We start from the raw sequence: 16,515 nt of genomic DNA on the forward strand, positions 1-16,515 counted from the left end.
GGAAGCCAGGATACAAAAGGAAGTGAGGAAGAAGGAAAAGTGTGACTGGATTTTACTGTCAAGATATAGTTGAGATCTTCAGCAGGGTGCTGCAGCTGCATGTACCCCTGCAATCATAAATATAGATAACCCAGAAGATTAATATTAAATTCTATCAGGATAAAAACCAGTCCCACCTAAATGATTTCCAAATACACCAACCATTAAATTATAGAACAGAAATTAAATTCTGATGTATTTCTTTTAGCTCGTGTAACTTATCCAGCAGCTCTAGTAACAGTTTTGTTTTGTTGCATTGGTATCATTCATTGTATCAGTACAACTGAAATTGATGTGTTCTGTGCTGAAATGTAACAAATCAGAGGTAAGACATTTTATATTGCAGATCAGCATAATGTAACACCAACCACATTTTCAAGACATTGTTAAGCAAAAAAGAAAAAAACCACCACCAAAAAAAAACCCCAAAACCAACCAGTTCTAGAGATGACAGGTATCACTGAGCCATTTTGTGTATTAATAATAGACACAGAGCCTTTGGTGATTAGTTGCAGCTATGATTTGTTGCTGCTCCTTGATTCTTGTTTAATAGATTTTGTGAAATAATTGTCCAAGCTCAGTTAAGGCTCCAGAATAAAACTGTGACACCCATACTTTGTTATAAGGGTGGGAGTGTGCGACTGCCTGTGTGAAGTGACCTGACACCATGTGCTTTGCACTGCACAGGCAGCTCAGGCACCTACTCCCTTTTTATTGTACTTCTCCTCTCATGGAACCTAAAGAGAGTTCAGTGAATATTTCTGAAGTGCCCACAGCTTGCCTAGATTAAACCATATTGGGATACTCTCTACACAGACAAAACCAGAACCTTTATCAAGTGTCACATTTGGTTTTTTTTTTAGAATAATATCACATTTTGATATGAAAAAAGAAAAACAGAATTTTATAAAGAATCAGATTTTAAGAAGAATGTCAAGATATATATATATATATTTTCCACCCATTCTGACACAAAAACATTTAGCCTACAAGTGGAAAGAATAAATACCAAGCTCCCCTTTGGACCAAGCAATCTCACAGTTGTAAAACTAACACTTAAAATGGATCTGAGTGGGCTTTAAGAATATAACACAGGTGCATGTTAATTAATAGTTTCAATTCTTGCTGAAAAATAAATTTGGCTTATCTTGTTTCCCTGTATCATGATTCTCCTCTCCTGTCTGTACTGCTCCCAAATCAGGGTCAAATCCAAATTTCATTGAATTCAGGTTTGCCTCTATCTCCAGTAGGATGAACATTCCTGTAAATGAATTATGAGTGCTTGCAAGTACCTCTGACTAAACTCAGGCAGTAGGTTACACATGGCTCTCTAATGCAAATTTCTTATTGCAAAAAGCTTTCCTTTCTTTGGAAGCATATGTGTGCCTGTGAAGCAGCAGGCACCAGTTGAGAGATGATGATTGTGACAGTGAATTTGGGCGTGATGCAGATCAAGAAACCTAAAAAGGCACAGCTCAGCTGCAGATTTTATCAGCAGTTAAAAACTGTTCATCAGCTAAACTAGATAAAGCAACTTAAAATCCCTGAAGATGAATTTTTCTGTCTTTTATTTCAAAATGCCTGACACTTATGTCAAATCACCCACACTGAAGATAAAGATTGTCTCCTAGGGCTTTTGGAATGGTGTAAGATTAGGGATGCCTCTGTTTTGGGAATCCCAAAAATAACATTTCATTTCAAGTGCATTTTTAAAGAGTGGTTGAGCATTTTTACAGCAGACAAATAGCTGGAGAAAAGATAATTAAAATTTTCTCTCTTCCAAATCAGTACTGCACTTTACTTTGGCCTCTATTTCCTAAAGTCCTTGGTTAAATAGCATGGCTGTGGAGGATGGAAAACAAAGACAAATTACATAACAAAAATGCTGTATCTTGCAAGACCATGGCCACAGGTGTACTGGAGTCCGGTAATATTACAGGGGCTCTTTCTCATCAAGAGCTTTTGCACATAGTATGTATTTTGCACACATACTATGAGAAATGTAATCCAACTGTTATAAAATGAAACACTCTCCCAGCAGACTTTTCGTTACTTTGCTCAGTTGCATTTCTTTCAGCCACAGTGTGCAGCAAAGTTGGATCCAAGTGTCTTAAAATAGTTTCAAAGAGAGCATGTCTGCAACTGAAGCATCACAGACCAGGATGATAAGATGCAGGAATTATTTATGAGTTTTTCTACTGGCTTCAGCAATGCCAAAATTCTACTCCTATGGTATTTTCTGTTTGCCTGTCATGTCCTTACCTCTTGTTTTTACTTTCATTAGTATATACAAACTGTTTTTCTTTTATCTTCTTGTTACTTAATCTGAATTGCTATGCAAATAATGATAAATTAAATGTAGATAATGTGTTAAATATCCACACGTAGGAAACTGGTGCAAGAAAGTATTACAAAAAAAAAAAAGGAAAAATGCTAAATCATGGGGTTTTTTTCATACTGGATCTGTGAACCTTTGAGCCATATAATTCTGTATTTGGAATCAAGCAGTCTTTCCTTTGCTGTTTCTTGCTGCACAGATAATTTATAAATAAAACAATTCTCCTTTGTTAGCTACCATTCTACCACTATGACATGATCCATTCTTTTGTAAGCAATTTGAAAATGACCATTTATTTAAAATGAATAGCTGGACGTAATCACAGCCATGGTAGAGCTCAATACAGATTAAATAAAACTGCTAAGCCTTTCTTTTTTGGATGAAAATCTGCCACTCACTTTCCCACCTTGTTTATCGACAGTCACTAACAATAATCTTCAATCACTCTTACCAGATGGAGCAAGGAGCCTCCTGAGGAAAGAAGCATGTGAGGATCAGCACCATCCTTCAACAGTCGTAGCACTGAAATATCAAAGAAAAGAGGAACAAGAGTTAATATATCTAATATAACGGCAGTACACTTAATTCTGAACTCTTAATAGGCTGATTCTTAATAATCTCCATCAGGGGATTTAATAATACATTAAAATCTCTTATGCAACTGCAAAACTATCTTGTCAGCATTTGCAATCTCACCTGTTTTAATAGCTAAGCCTGTAAAGCAAAAGACCTTTGATAATGAACAGTAAATATCAACAGTACCAAGGACTTTTCAAGTGTACAGATGAGCCTGTCAGTTTTGTACATATGAGAGGGGAGGGCTGGAGGAAAGAGTCATGTCAAGGTCACAATCGCCTTAGTTTATTTGGGAGCAAAATCACAGTTAACTGCTTCTACTTTACTTTTTAAAGATCCCATGCAATATACTGGCTTTTTCAGTAAATACTTGAAACTAGTATTCATAACTAAGAGCACTCAAAATTAATCATCATACCAAAGCTAAATGATCTGCACTCAGTTTAACCTTTCCAGTGCATTGTCAGATCACTGATGCAGCATAATCTTTAAAGCGATATTTGGAGCCACACTCTACTCTGAGTTACATGTATCAAACCCCTTTGAAATGAAAACAGGCTTATAGGTGCGGGCAAACCCACAGCCCTTCACATTGGTGCTCATTCAAGTGTGTAAATTCAGCACTTTTCCCCATAGTCTTTATTGCCTTTATAACCTTTTCAGTCTGAATCAAAGCACTGACTAACTCACAGTGCTCATTCCTTGAGCAGACCTGCCCAGCAGCAATGCCTGGCAGAACCTGGGGACTCCACACCAGCACTGCAACCCTGCCTTCAGCAAAATGGCATGAAAAACCCTTTTAAAAGGCCTCTCTCCATGAGAATGGCTGCCAATATTATTTCCTGAGTAGGAGCACAGGTGGCCCTGTCTTCATCATCTGGAAATCTTGAGCTTAATTCCTAGTTAAGATCTGGGATGGACTTGTGCAAGCAAAGGCAAAGAAATTTTAAGTTGTGAATGGCTTCCACTGAGATGTCTGTCCTACAGGAAGGACAGAGATTTGTCTCAAGGCTCTTCTGTGAATCTGTCAACAGTCTCATGACCACCACCTCTTTCCTTTCTATACATTTTCTGTATCTGTTTTCTTTCTCCCAAGGATATATTGAAATTCCATCATACTGAAGCACACACTTGTCATCATCCAAAAAGGCCATTAAAAACAGAGGCTCAGAAGTACGAACCTTTTTTTTTAATACCTAAATTTCTGACCAAATATGGAGATACTCTCTCTACTTCAGGTTTAAAGTGAGTAAAGACTTATAAATCCTCCTTCCTTAAATAGGCATGCAACTACATCTTCCTCAAGGATTAATATTTCTAATATCCCTATGTTACGCCATTTCTTTAGTAGGGCAGAAAGTATTATTTCCATATCACAGAATATTTCTTAAGGCTCTGAAAAGAATTTCATTCTCCCAATCCCATCAGAATTTCACCTGAAGAAATTAGCACTCCAAAGTGTTCCCTTTCCTCCATCCCCTGTTTTCCAGGGAAAAAAAAAAAATCACACATCATGTGGTGGCAGGGCAAGCACACTGTGGGTTAGTGGCAGAAGTCTTATATTGAATAGGACTGATATGAAACAGCATCCTCAGTCTGTGTTTCTGCTGGGATGCTGTTTGTGTTTCCATCCTCAGTCTGTGTTTCTGCTGTTTCTGCTGGATGGGATAAGACAGGTAAGGCGTTAACCAAAGGAGTCTGTTCCTTTCCCCCATTCACTAAGGAACTTACACACCTTTACCTCTGGCTAAATAACACCATCAAAAATCAAATGTGGAATTTCTTGTTGAGTTACTGAGATGAACTCCATCATTTTGAGCCTTGGGATCACCAAAAGAGGCTTTAGGATAGGCTCTTCTATGCAAAGACAGAGGATGAAAACTTCTCTCTTTTGGCAGAAGGAGGACACATGGAAAGTCAGTGGGTTGGGAAACTGCATTTCTAACAGTATTACACAAGAATTTCATCTGGAGCCTAAAATAGTAAGCAAGAGACAGAAAGAAACTCTAGCTACTCAGGTATTAAAAATATGGGCAATTTTTTGGATATCTTCCTCCCTCCAACGTCCAAAGACTTGGTTCTCATAGAGAAGCTGTGCAAAGTAATGCCTTTCCAGATCCATTTTGGAACTCCTTGCAGTTGAAACCAAAAGAACATCAGACCATTTCTAGATCTGAGTTTGAAATCCATTAGAATTAATTGGTTTGTCTTGATTTTTTTTCCTAGCAGCAGAAATGCAGACCAAGATTACAGCATAAAGAATTAATATGTTAACTCTGATCTTCAAATAGAGTATTAACTAATTGTGACCATAAACAAGTTACTGAGTCAAATACAAAAACATTAGAGAATGTGGATAAAAGATTAGTAGCTTTTTTTCTTTTTTTTGGGTCTGGTGCCTTTTTCCTCGTTATTGCTTGATCAGTTCTTCATGAAATTCCCATCACACAGACTAGCAGGGCAAGATATGCGAACTCTCCTTTCAGCTGGGCAAAAGTTTGTGTCTTAAATCAGGATTATGTGCTACATGCCCCTGTATTTAAAAATAAGTAAAAGAAATACATACTTTCCTTGAATTTATCCCCTTTGCAAAACACAATTAAAAAAGAAAATCAAGAAAAGAAGATCACAAAAACAAATCCCCTTCCTACTAGACAACTCACTTAGATCATTTACTTAAGTCTTGTTCATATTGTCCTTTTGATAGAACTACTACCTAGAAGTAGTTAGATAGTAAATATACTAGCTGCTGCTAGTAGTTTGGGATTTAATGCCCTAATGAGGACAGAAAGTAATATAAAACTCTATTAAAGAAATGCTGAATATCTCTTAATTAATGCAATTTTAAGGAAACTTCCACAAGACTTTCTTTTAAAACTTGTTTTACTTGCAATCTTTCATGTAAGGAAAGTTTACAGGAAAGATGAAAAGCTGAGACTAAAAACTGGCTTAAAAGCAGGAAGCTGACATTTACCTAGAAAAAAAAATCAACCATCAACCCCAGAGTAAAAAACTTTCAGCAAACTCTGAAGCCCTTCTTGTGTGTGTATAAACAGGTCCATCCATTCTTTGACATCTTTTAGAATTGACACACAAAATTATTTACAACTTAGAATTTCATACCTAATTTCACATCTAATAAAGATGTTTTAAAAGCATTGGATGCATTGAAGTCTCATCAGAAAAGAAAGGTAATAATCAATGGAGCTTTTTACGTATCCTCAATGTTGTAATTTTAACAAAATTATTCCAGAGAGCTGAATACCTTTTCACTTGCCATTGATTTTATTGACTAGATTATGACATATAATATAGCCTTACAATGCAGTACAGTCATTACTGCTGTGCTGTTACCACGCACAGGTCTTGTACTAACTTTGCCTGTGGAAATAGGGCTGTAAGGCTTTACTTTCTCTGGGCTTGTCTTGGCTTGCTTTGAGCTTTTAGTTGTTATAGCAACTGGTTGATGACAAGGTGACAATAACCTAACAGAGTTTTGTTTAGCTTTTTTGTAACTGTGGTGCATAATGCATTAAGGATTTTGATATACATGGCAGCAACCAGCATTTACACTGCACTGTGGTTATAATCCAGCTATGCTGGCATAAAGAGGTATCTGTGACTTTATGTCTGCTGCAGACAAAAGGAATACTGATCTGAAGTTACAGATCAGAATTTCAGAGCCTGAAAGGTGAATGAATTCAGAGGGCTCAGGGCTATCAGTATCTCACCAGGGATCTGCTACTGATGGCAACACAAACTTGGGCATTGGGCACTCTTGCATTCACAGCAAACTCAGCTTTAGAAGTAACAGAACAGACAAAAATAAAGGCACCTAACATATGTAAAACCTAACATTTGGTCATCTATTGTACTCTATATAGAGTACCAGTGTATGGTCCTATTAACAGTTCCTCTGGGGAATAGCAGCCACCAAGTGTAGACTTTGTTTCTGTTAACATCTATTTTTGCTCTCTTTAGTTTAGCAGGAATAACTCCATCTGGAAAGCTTTACTTGTTCATGATGTGCATAAACATGACTTACTGCTGCAGAAGCATAGCTAAAATGCTGCTGATTCTGGAATGGACTGTCACATTCTCCTCCTATCCCAGGCTGCATGTTTTTGTCACTTGGCACACAGCAAAGATTAGTTTCTCAGCTAGACCAAGGATCAGGGAACATGGCACTGGGTGATGGGTATGAACAGGGAGAATGGTGTAGCCACCACTTTCCATCAACAGCTGAGAGAAGTTTGGGCATAAACTGACCATGAAATTGAATCACAACAGAAGTGATACTGAAAGATGTAATAGCATCCTTCCACTCCATCCTCCACTAGTCAAGAGTCATGTTTTTCCCATTATTTCAGTCAGATATTTGGCCCACAGATGGTATCTTATACTCTGTACAGATTAATCACAGAATCCTCTCCACATTCATACCTCTTTAGTTCTCTTTTCTCACTCCTCAGCAGTCACTCTATACTTTTTAGCTTGTACCAAAGGTGTTTATGAGAAACCTGCTACACAATTCAGCTACATGTGAGAACACATGAATCCTAGTCTCTGGTAATTTCTTAATCATAGCATCAAATGAAATAATGCAAGATGTCATAAATGTTTGGTTAATGTAGTAGAAAAAATATTTTCCTCTTGCCTTTGCTATGAGTAGTTAAAAATAAAGTTTTTTAATCCAAGTACCAGTATTAGTAATTTTATAATTCTTTTATGGTGTCTTGTTTACCTAACAAGGACATTTGCTATCACTAGTGCAATGTCTCAGGCTTTCCTTCAGAGCAAGCTTATCAGTTGACAGTGTTTATTCAGAGCAGTCATGCCCTTAATGAGCTTTGCAAACAACTGATTTGTAACCCTATTGCTTTTTACATGAAATACATTCAGAACTCATTAGCAACATCTGTCAGACTTGTTCAGATCTCCTAATTTTCAGGAGAACTCTTGGAAATAAATTCCCATCTTTGCTGCACAAAGATTAAAGGCAGCAAACCATAAACAAAATATTCACATTTGGGCAGATAAGTGTGCCATTCACAGACTTCAGAAACTAAGAGAGGGAAATTACTCTTTCCATACTGGTGAAATTTGAGAGTGCTAACCTTGCATATCCATGCTATAATTCCCACTGCTAGAACAGAGCACTGCTAAGGACAGGGCTGACATTTCCATCCTTCCTGTCGGAGTTCCCCCAGTTGATAATTGTTTTTTCAGGTAGCCAGGAATCATAACACCATGACCCCAAAGCAAATGGGTCATTGATTCTCTTCTGAAATTAAAAGCATGTGGTGAAACATCAGGCTGCTTTCTGTGCTCCACTGGACAAATATTACCTTTAAAAGAAACAAACCAAGCCACCAATGAAAGAGACTGACCAAGGCAGTCCTAGAGCCCATCTCAGCATCTCTCCCAGCTTTAATGCCAGAAGATCAAAACACATGGTAGTTCTTTCCCATATTCTCTTTGTGGAGAAATCAGTCAGAACCCAGCCTTGGAAACAGCTGAGGGGCTTGATTACTCAGTGTGGGAGCGAACTTCCAGCAGCACAGGTCAGCATGTGACAAGCCCCTTTTTGGCCTATTCTTGTGTGGCTTTCCCACCAAGACACAGCAAGAATAATTTATGAGTTAGGGACTTCTTTATCCAAGAACTGCTACATTTAAAACTTCTCCTTCAGGCAAATTCCCCCTCTTTCCTTTCTGTGTACATTAAGTTTAATGTAGTCTGTGTCTCCACTGGAAAATATTAAGTCCACAAACCCAATGGTTTAAAAACCCTAGTGTGTGCCTCTTACAATGCCCAAGCAGTGACAAATTAACCCATCTCCTTACACAAAAGTGACAATGGGCAGCAGTCAAATGTAAAATGTTTGAGTTAAGTTGTGATGTCGAAGGCAGAGCAGTGGTGTAAATCAGTAATTTTGAGAAGACTGGAAGTAGCCATTCAGTTCTGTGGCCCAAAGATATTGCTGCAAGGGGCACACCCAGGATCAAAAAGCAATCATGGTGACCCATGATTTGCCTCTGTTTAGAGCTCTGGCCAGGCCAGAGGCAGAGCATTGCTGTGGTAAGGTCTTAATTGCTAATAAAACTGTGATTTTATTTCACTGCACCTAGAATGTTACTAGAATCATTCAACACCAGCTTACAAAATAACACATGTTTAGCTAAAAATACTGGGTCTATCATCACAGCTAATAAAACAGCCAGGGTTTGCCAGGACAGCTACTTCTGACGACTAAATAGCTATGTCAACAAAACCTGGTAGCACAGACCTGACTGAATCCAGAATGTCTGTTAGTGACATAAAATTACAATAAAACAAAGCTTTGTTTACTGGAAGTTGAACAGTCTGAAATTCACCTTAGGGAAAAGTAGCTTATCATAGAGTAAACTTAAACATAGCTTTTCTTAAAACTTTCACTTCCAGCTAGTTAATGAGATTTAGTTATTTCAAGGTTATGGGGAAAAAAAGGAATTAAATATTTTAGCATTTAGGTCATGTATTTAAATTTTTTCACATATTTTATCTGTTTCCCATGTATGGATTCTCCTGGAGTTCCTGACAAAGGTGACTGAAATTAATAAGAACTTTATCATCAAGCTCCAGTCAAGTATTGAAAAAGCTCACAACCCACTAGGTTCACCTTAGAGATATGTTTGAAAGCTCTTTAAATTACTAGAATAATTTTTAGGCCAACTTTTCAGCTACAGAAATACCTGTTTGTACATTCAAATGTTTGTAGAATTGAGTAAAAACCTCATATCTTACAGCATTTTATTAAGAAAGTTAAATTTACTTCAGAATTTGCAAATTTCCAGTTCTATAGTCATTAAATTATAAACATTAAAACACACATCAGCAAAATAACTCATTCTGTGGTCAGTACCTTAAATTGGAAACCATTGTCATACCCATGCTTTTTCTTTGTTGTAGCAGTTACAGAATTTGCATACAATACAAATTTCCATCTGAACAGACTGTACACCCCCTCTGTTTTACCAACATTTATGTTGATCCTATGCCAACGCTACTTAATTGGCATAAATCAGATTACTGCTGACTTTTATTCCTTATGAAGCAAAAGTCAGTCCCTCTTTAACTCCCGCAACATGCAGAGCAAGTTTATGCCAGCTGGCTTAGAAGCCTCCTAAGGAACTCATTACAATTTGCATTAGAGATCTTCAAGGGTAACAGACTACTCTCCTGCTCAGCAGCTGCTAAATGGTACCAATTACCAGCTGTGGAGCACTGGCTGCTGCATCCCGTGTGTCTCCTGGAATTCCCAGGGCGTGCAGTGCACAAGCAAGCAAACTTGAACCAGGCAGTATAAAGCAAACTAGGGGCATTGTGACAGTGTTCACAAGGGTTCTTGGACGAGGGAAGAGATGAGAATGTTGACTCCATGTTTAGAAGGCTTGATTTATTATTTTATGATATATATATATTACATTAAAACTATACTAAAAAGAACTAGAAAGAAAAGGTTTCCTCTGAAAGCTAGCTAAGAATAGAAAAGAATGAATAACAAAGATCTGTGGCTCAGAGAGTCTGAGCTATCTGGTCTGTGGTTGGCCATTAATTGTAAACATTCAAGATGGCCCAATCACAGACAAACCTTATGCATTCTACAGCAGCAGATAACCATTGTTTACATTTTGTTTCTGAGGCCTCAGCTTCTTAGAAGGGAAAATCCTAAAGAAAAGGATTTTCACAAAAAGATGTCTGCAACAGGGCATTACCAATCCATGCATTTATCCAGAATAGTTGTGTGTGTGGCATATGAGTGACCAAAATGATGAAGAAAATGTGTAGCTCCAGGAATATCTCACCACTAGACATCTGTGGCTCAGGCACCACCTTTCACAGCATATGAAAACCAGAGCTGCTTCCCTCTTGCTCATGCATTAATTCACACACTCCTGCCTTGATCTTTGCATAGCAGTGCCGCATGTCATGCTGCTGGGATGGAGAGTTAAACCAGCTGCAGACCAACCTTATGAAAGGCAGTTTCCAGATGGTTCATCTCCCTGCCTCATTCCAAAATCAGCATAAAGATGGGAGGACAAAAGGGTGGGACAGAAGCAGAGCCAGACAGAAAGGAGAGCAGCCAATGGCAGCCTCAATTTTCGCTTAGTTTCAAACTGTGTTAGAAACACACTTTTTAAGTGTCATTTGGTATAAGAAATATCCTCAGAGAATCATTAAAATCAAGTCAGTGTTTCCAAGACATCTGAATGTTACTTCTTTTTCTCTGCATCAGCCTCATCAGCTGTGCACCAGGACAGTGAACTGGTTCAGAGAGGTGACACAGAATTTAGCTGTCGATTCTAGGGGGTGATGCACTTTCTTTGGGATCAGTTTGCTGAACTGACTCACTCTGCAGCCACACAATTACTAAATCTGAAACAAAGAGCCTGCAGGAAAAATGGTGGTAGGAACAGCATCATAAAATCATGAATGAAATGTTTTGAATTAGAAAAATATAACATTGACATAACATCCAGCTGGGGCAGTGGGACAGGCCCCAGCTGCCTGACCCTGTCCAGCTGCCCTGGGGTGGCCTCCGTGCTCCCAGTGGCTCACACAGCATCTGGGGGCAGCTGGCCCTCACAGTGCCCTTACAGCATTTACCTGTACTTAATAAATTTTGAACAAAATATCACCTCCAGAAGGATTTCAAGTCCCTTCCACACTTCCATAGGTTTCACAGGAGCAGAGACAAATCTCAGCTGTTTTACCTTGGCACTTTGAATGTCCACATAATTTAGTTTTTCTGACTAAAATCCTCTATCTATATATGTCATTTTACAGCACATTAAAACTGGTGTGCTGTGAAGCAATTTCTGTTTGAGACACATCCTGCTGTATGGTAAACCCTGAACTATCAACACACTTCAAACTACTGATACCAGCATCCTCTGTCAGACGTCTCAGAGGTGGTCAAGAGATGTGAAGAGCAATGGAGATACCCCACGCACAAATGAAATCATTCCCCTCTTCACTTTTACAGAGTTTTAAGATAGACAGAAAGCAATTGGATTTTGGTGTGTTCATGTCACACATTTTTCAATAATATCAGCATTCAGTCACATTCTTTTATGGTTTGCCAAAACCAATGGAGAATGACATATTAAACTTCTTAATGGTCCTTTTCTACTTCACATCCTCACCTCTCAATTTCTTTTTCTTTTCCTAACACAATTCATGAGGTTTGTAAAGACTTATGACTCTTTGCACATATGGACAGAATGACACCTCCTACTGGAGGTGATGGAATAGGATTGGCATTCTTTGTCTACTCAGAGATGGAATCACCACATCCAGGAAACTGAGCTTCTGGAGAGGCAGTGTGAAGCTCCTCCTACTCTGCTAAGAATTTGTGACTGAGAAACTGTACAAGAGGTCTGGAGAGATTATCTGTGCTGTTCAGTCATGATCACTGCAGGAAAGCAGCATATGGGGTCCTGTCATGAGTCTCCCATGTAAACATGAACATAAAAAGCGTGCATGCTGCACAAATGTTTCAGTTTGGGTAAACTCATCAAATATTACCTTACAATTCTATTCAGCACTTACTGAACTGATTGCAACATGAGGTTACCAAGTCCTTCTCTTAACCTGTGCACTACATACAGTAGATATGAACATTTTCGCATATTGGTTACATGAAAGGCTTGTGCCACAAGTCTTCAAAGAAAATAACTATGCCTGTGTACCTAGCTCAAAGATGATTTCATTTCTCATTACTTGTTCTCCAGAATTTGATTTGGCTGAATTGCTGCCAAATTCTTTGAAATTAATTATATTTTCACTAAAGGTATTTCAAGCTGATATACCCGCTGATGTCCAAGTCTTCAGTCTTTTCTAATTTTTCACCTCTTCCCATGATATGAAGGGTCTGACAGTTATAGCTAGAACTTCTCTTACGTTTTGTCTCCCATCCTGCAAGGAATTCTTTCACACGTGGCAAAGGGCAAACTTGAAACATTTCAAAATATAACACAACAATGTTTTTAGTTCTCGTTCATTTCTGACAAGGGGCCCAAATAATAACTTTCACACTTGCCTGCTGTGTATTCTTTGTTCAGTCTAGAAGTCTTCTGTCAGAAGTGACCACAACAAAGATGCAACCAAAAGACAACTGTTAAGTGTTCTCATATCACTAAGGGACTAAGGGTCATGTTTTAACTAAATTTGTTTTAATAAATTCTGGAATCATTATTATTCTCCCTGATAACTGATGGGTGGCCTGGAGGTCCAGCAGGGAGAGCAAATTGCCCACAGACAAGTCCAGACAGGAGACATAATCTCTTCCACTCAGGGCTGCTCTGACTGTACAAGCACAGCCTCCTGGAAATCTTCCTGCTTCCACTCCCTCACATCCCACAGCTGTTTCTGGAGGCTTCCAACTCCAGTGCATTCTGGCTAACACCTTCATTTTCCCACACCAGTAACAGCTACAACCACCACTACCAATATGCCAACAACAAAAAACAGTTGAAAAATAAGCAATGAATACATTATCACCCCAGGAACAACAGATCATGTGTATAAAGCCAGCACAGAAGAAAAGAGCTATCAAACTAGAAAACTGTGGCTCACACTTAAACCACCTCAGAATACCAAAGGAAAACATCTCCTTGTATCTGCTTTGAGATAAGGCTGTCAGACTTGGGCAGCTGAAGATTGCAGTGATGTAGACTTCACTTGATTTCAAAGTTCAGTATGAAAGGCAAAAACCACACCAGGACACAGGGGACTGAAATGACAGATTTATCTTATCCTAGGACAGGTTCATCCTAAAAAAATATGCAACCAAAGGGACAAACTTGGAGCACAAACCATTCTGCATTCAATACCACCAAGCTTACAGACGGCTAAATCTACATATCAATCTTATATAAGGTGAACCTACATGGGGTTACCAGTGAAGCATTTGAGGGTCTAGGGAACACAGGAGGTGATGCATGACAGACTCTTGGCCTCCTCTTCTCTGATTCCAGTCAGCCACCAGAATAGCAAAATTATTATTCCAAAGCTGGAGCAACCAGCACAAAGCAAATTTTATTTATGTTTTACTTCATTTTTTACAGGTATGGATTGCTACTGAAGTGTGAACTGGAGTTATAGGCCAGCACAGAGAGGAGAAAATTACACTCGTACAGTACTTGGTATAATCACCTCTTCTTTATAGTTTGTGGAAAGCAAAAGTCTGACATAAAAGCTGATGTTTTAATTTTGCTTTGAAGCAGAATTATCGGTTGCTCTCCACAGGAATTTCTCTGCTTTGCCTAATCTGCTCTTGCACTACAACAATAAGAGCTGCCTTATTTCAATACCTGAGTTGTCTTATTCCATACAAAGTCAGCATGATATTGGACTATTAGACCTTCTGAGGTGCTTCTAACCAGACTGACCTTTTAACTCTGTGAATTCAATCTTGATGTCAGCAAGGGGAAGGAGCAACCAACATCACCTGACAGAAGAGGAGCTCTCAATTCTGAGTCATACCAATGAATCAATGTTCATATAGAGCATCATCGTGGGTTTGGGATGTAGTGATGAGCTACAACTACAGAGGCTCAAACTTCCCCAGTGATACCCAATGCCACATGTTCTCATTTGCTCAATCAATACATCTTACAGGTAGCTGGTACATAAATCTTGTAAATCAGGGAGAAGTCAGAGAGAACTCCACATTAGAAGTGCCTAAGTTAAGAAAAAGATATAAGGACTAATCCAGAAACATCAGTAGACATACATATATTTGTACTTTACATCTATCCTTTCTGTTCACCTTACATAGTTCTATATATGTGATCCATAGGATTTTTAGGGAGCAGCTTGAAAGCAAAAGAAATCTGATGTTCACCCTGTACAGGAACTGAGAAGCCAATGAAGTTCAAATGGCCATTATTAAAAGGATAGTGGTACCCTCTTATAGGATGTCCTTTTGGTAGACTAAGAAACAAAGCAGTATTTCAAATTTCACACAGGTACTTCCAGCTTTAAGAGCACTTCAAGGCATATTTTTTGTACTGTCAATGGGTAAATGTGGATGTCTGGAAAAAACTACCATTTTATGACAGCAGTAGTTGTGATTGCTAAAATTTGGAGCGCCAACCCTAACTCAAAAATTTACTGCTACAGCTGTCATATTTGTCTTTTGAGCCCAAATGTAATCAAAACCCTAAAAAGTGCATGGTGTGAGAAATTACCTCCTCTTACCATCTCATAGTCCTGTAAAATCTCTGCTGCTTCAAGGTCACCTTTACACTGCTTTGTAATAGAGAGTCATCAGAAAGAAACATAGTAAGAAAGCAGTATGTTGTTCCAGGCTGACTGAACTCTACCTTGAATCTTTTGGATATGCTTAAAACCTTGAACCTTTTTGCATATGCATATGCTTGTTCAAAGGAGGACATTTAGAAATATTGTGAATTTCACCTTAACTACTCACATTTACACCTTCATTCTTGGATGCAATTCAAACAGAAACACAACCTCAATTAGCCATTCCCTTAGATTTATTGACTGTATTCTTGAAAACTTCAATTCCTCCACTGTTGCAGCCTATTACTGCAAAGGCTGCAATTAATGGTAATCAAGAAGAATCAGTTTTCTATACATTACACCATATAAGCTTTCTACTAATTTCTATCACAGCTATAGAGTTTGTTCACTGTCAATTTGAAGTGCAAAAGATTTTAACAGCTAAAAAGCCTTGCAGACCTCAGTCTAAGTCATTAAGATGATACCTCAGTGCACTGAGAAGAATCCTCCAACTCACGCCTCAGAGAACAAAAAGATGACTGAAATAATAAGCAGTATTTTGTGCTTTGAATTTGGAAGAAAAGGAAGGAAGGAGGAAGGACCACTAGGCACTATATAAATAAATCTATTTTGTTCCCAGATATATTTGTATATTTCCCAGATTTTACTGGGAAAGGTACTACGATGAGTTGGAAAGGGCCCATAAGGATCATCAAGTCCCACTCCTGGCCCTGCAGAGGACACCCCAAGAGTCACCCAATGCACCTGAGAGCATGGTTCAAATACTTCTTGAAATCTGACAGGCTGGTGCTGTGACCACTGCCCTGGGGAGCCTGTACCAATGCCCAAACACTCTCTGGGTGAAAAATCTTTTCTTGATATCCAACAACTGCTCCCAGCACTCGAGGTGAGGCCACCCCAGCTCAGAGCAGAGCAGGACAATCCCCTCCCTTGCCCAGCTGGCCATGCTGTCCCTGATATCCCCAGGACAGGGATGTCCCTCCTGGCTGTCAGGGCACTGCTGACTCATGTTCAGCTTGCCAATGACCAGGACCCCCAGGTCCCTTTCCATGGCACTGCTCTGCAGCCTCTCACTCCCCAGTCTGTACTTACAAGCAGGGTTGCCCAGTCACAGGTGAACAACATGGCACATGCTCTTGTTAAAAAAGAGCAGAATAACAAAAAAGCCCTAAAAATTTAGCAATTAAAAAAAAATATTTGCTGCATTCAGTGGCTCTGGTTATATTCATTTAGTTATGGCTTCAATGGTT

The 16,515-nt window shown here is 38.8% G+C and overlaps 1 protein-coding gene across 1 annotated transcript in view; it reads right to left on the reverse strand.

The window, feature by feature from the left end:
* Window positions 1-16,515, reverse strand: part of MYO16 (myosin XVI) — a 278,025-nt gene that overhangs the window by 230,696 nt on the left and 30,814 nt on the right. The window contains exon 3 of the mRNA XM_059465978.1: window positions 2,829-2,899. Coding sequence (XP_059321961.1) covers window positions 2,829-2,899 — 71 coding nt within the window. The remainder of the gene's footprint in view (window positions 1-2,828; window positions 2,900-16,515) is intronic.

Source organism: Ammospiza nelsoni, chromosome 2 (assembly GCF_027579445.1).
Source record: "Ammospiza nelsoni isolate bAmmNel1 chromosome 2, bAmmNel1.pri, whole genome shotgun sequence".
Taxonomy (NCBI): Eukaryota; Metazoa; Chordata; class Aves; order Passeriformes; family Passerellidae; genus Ammospiza; species Ammospiza nelsoni.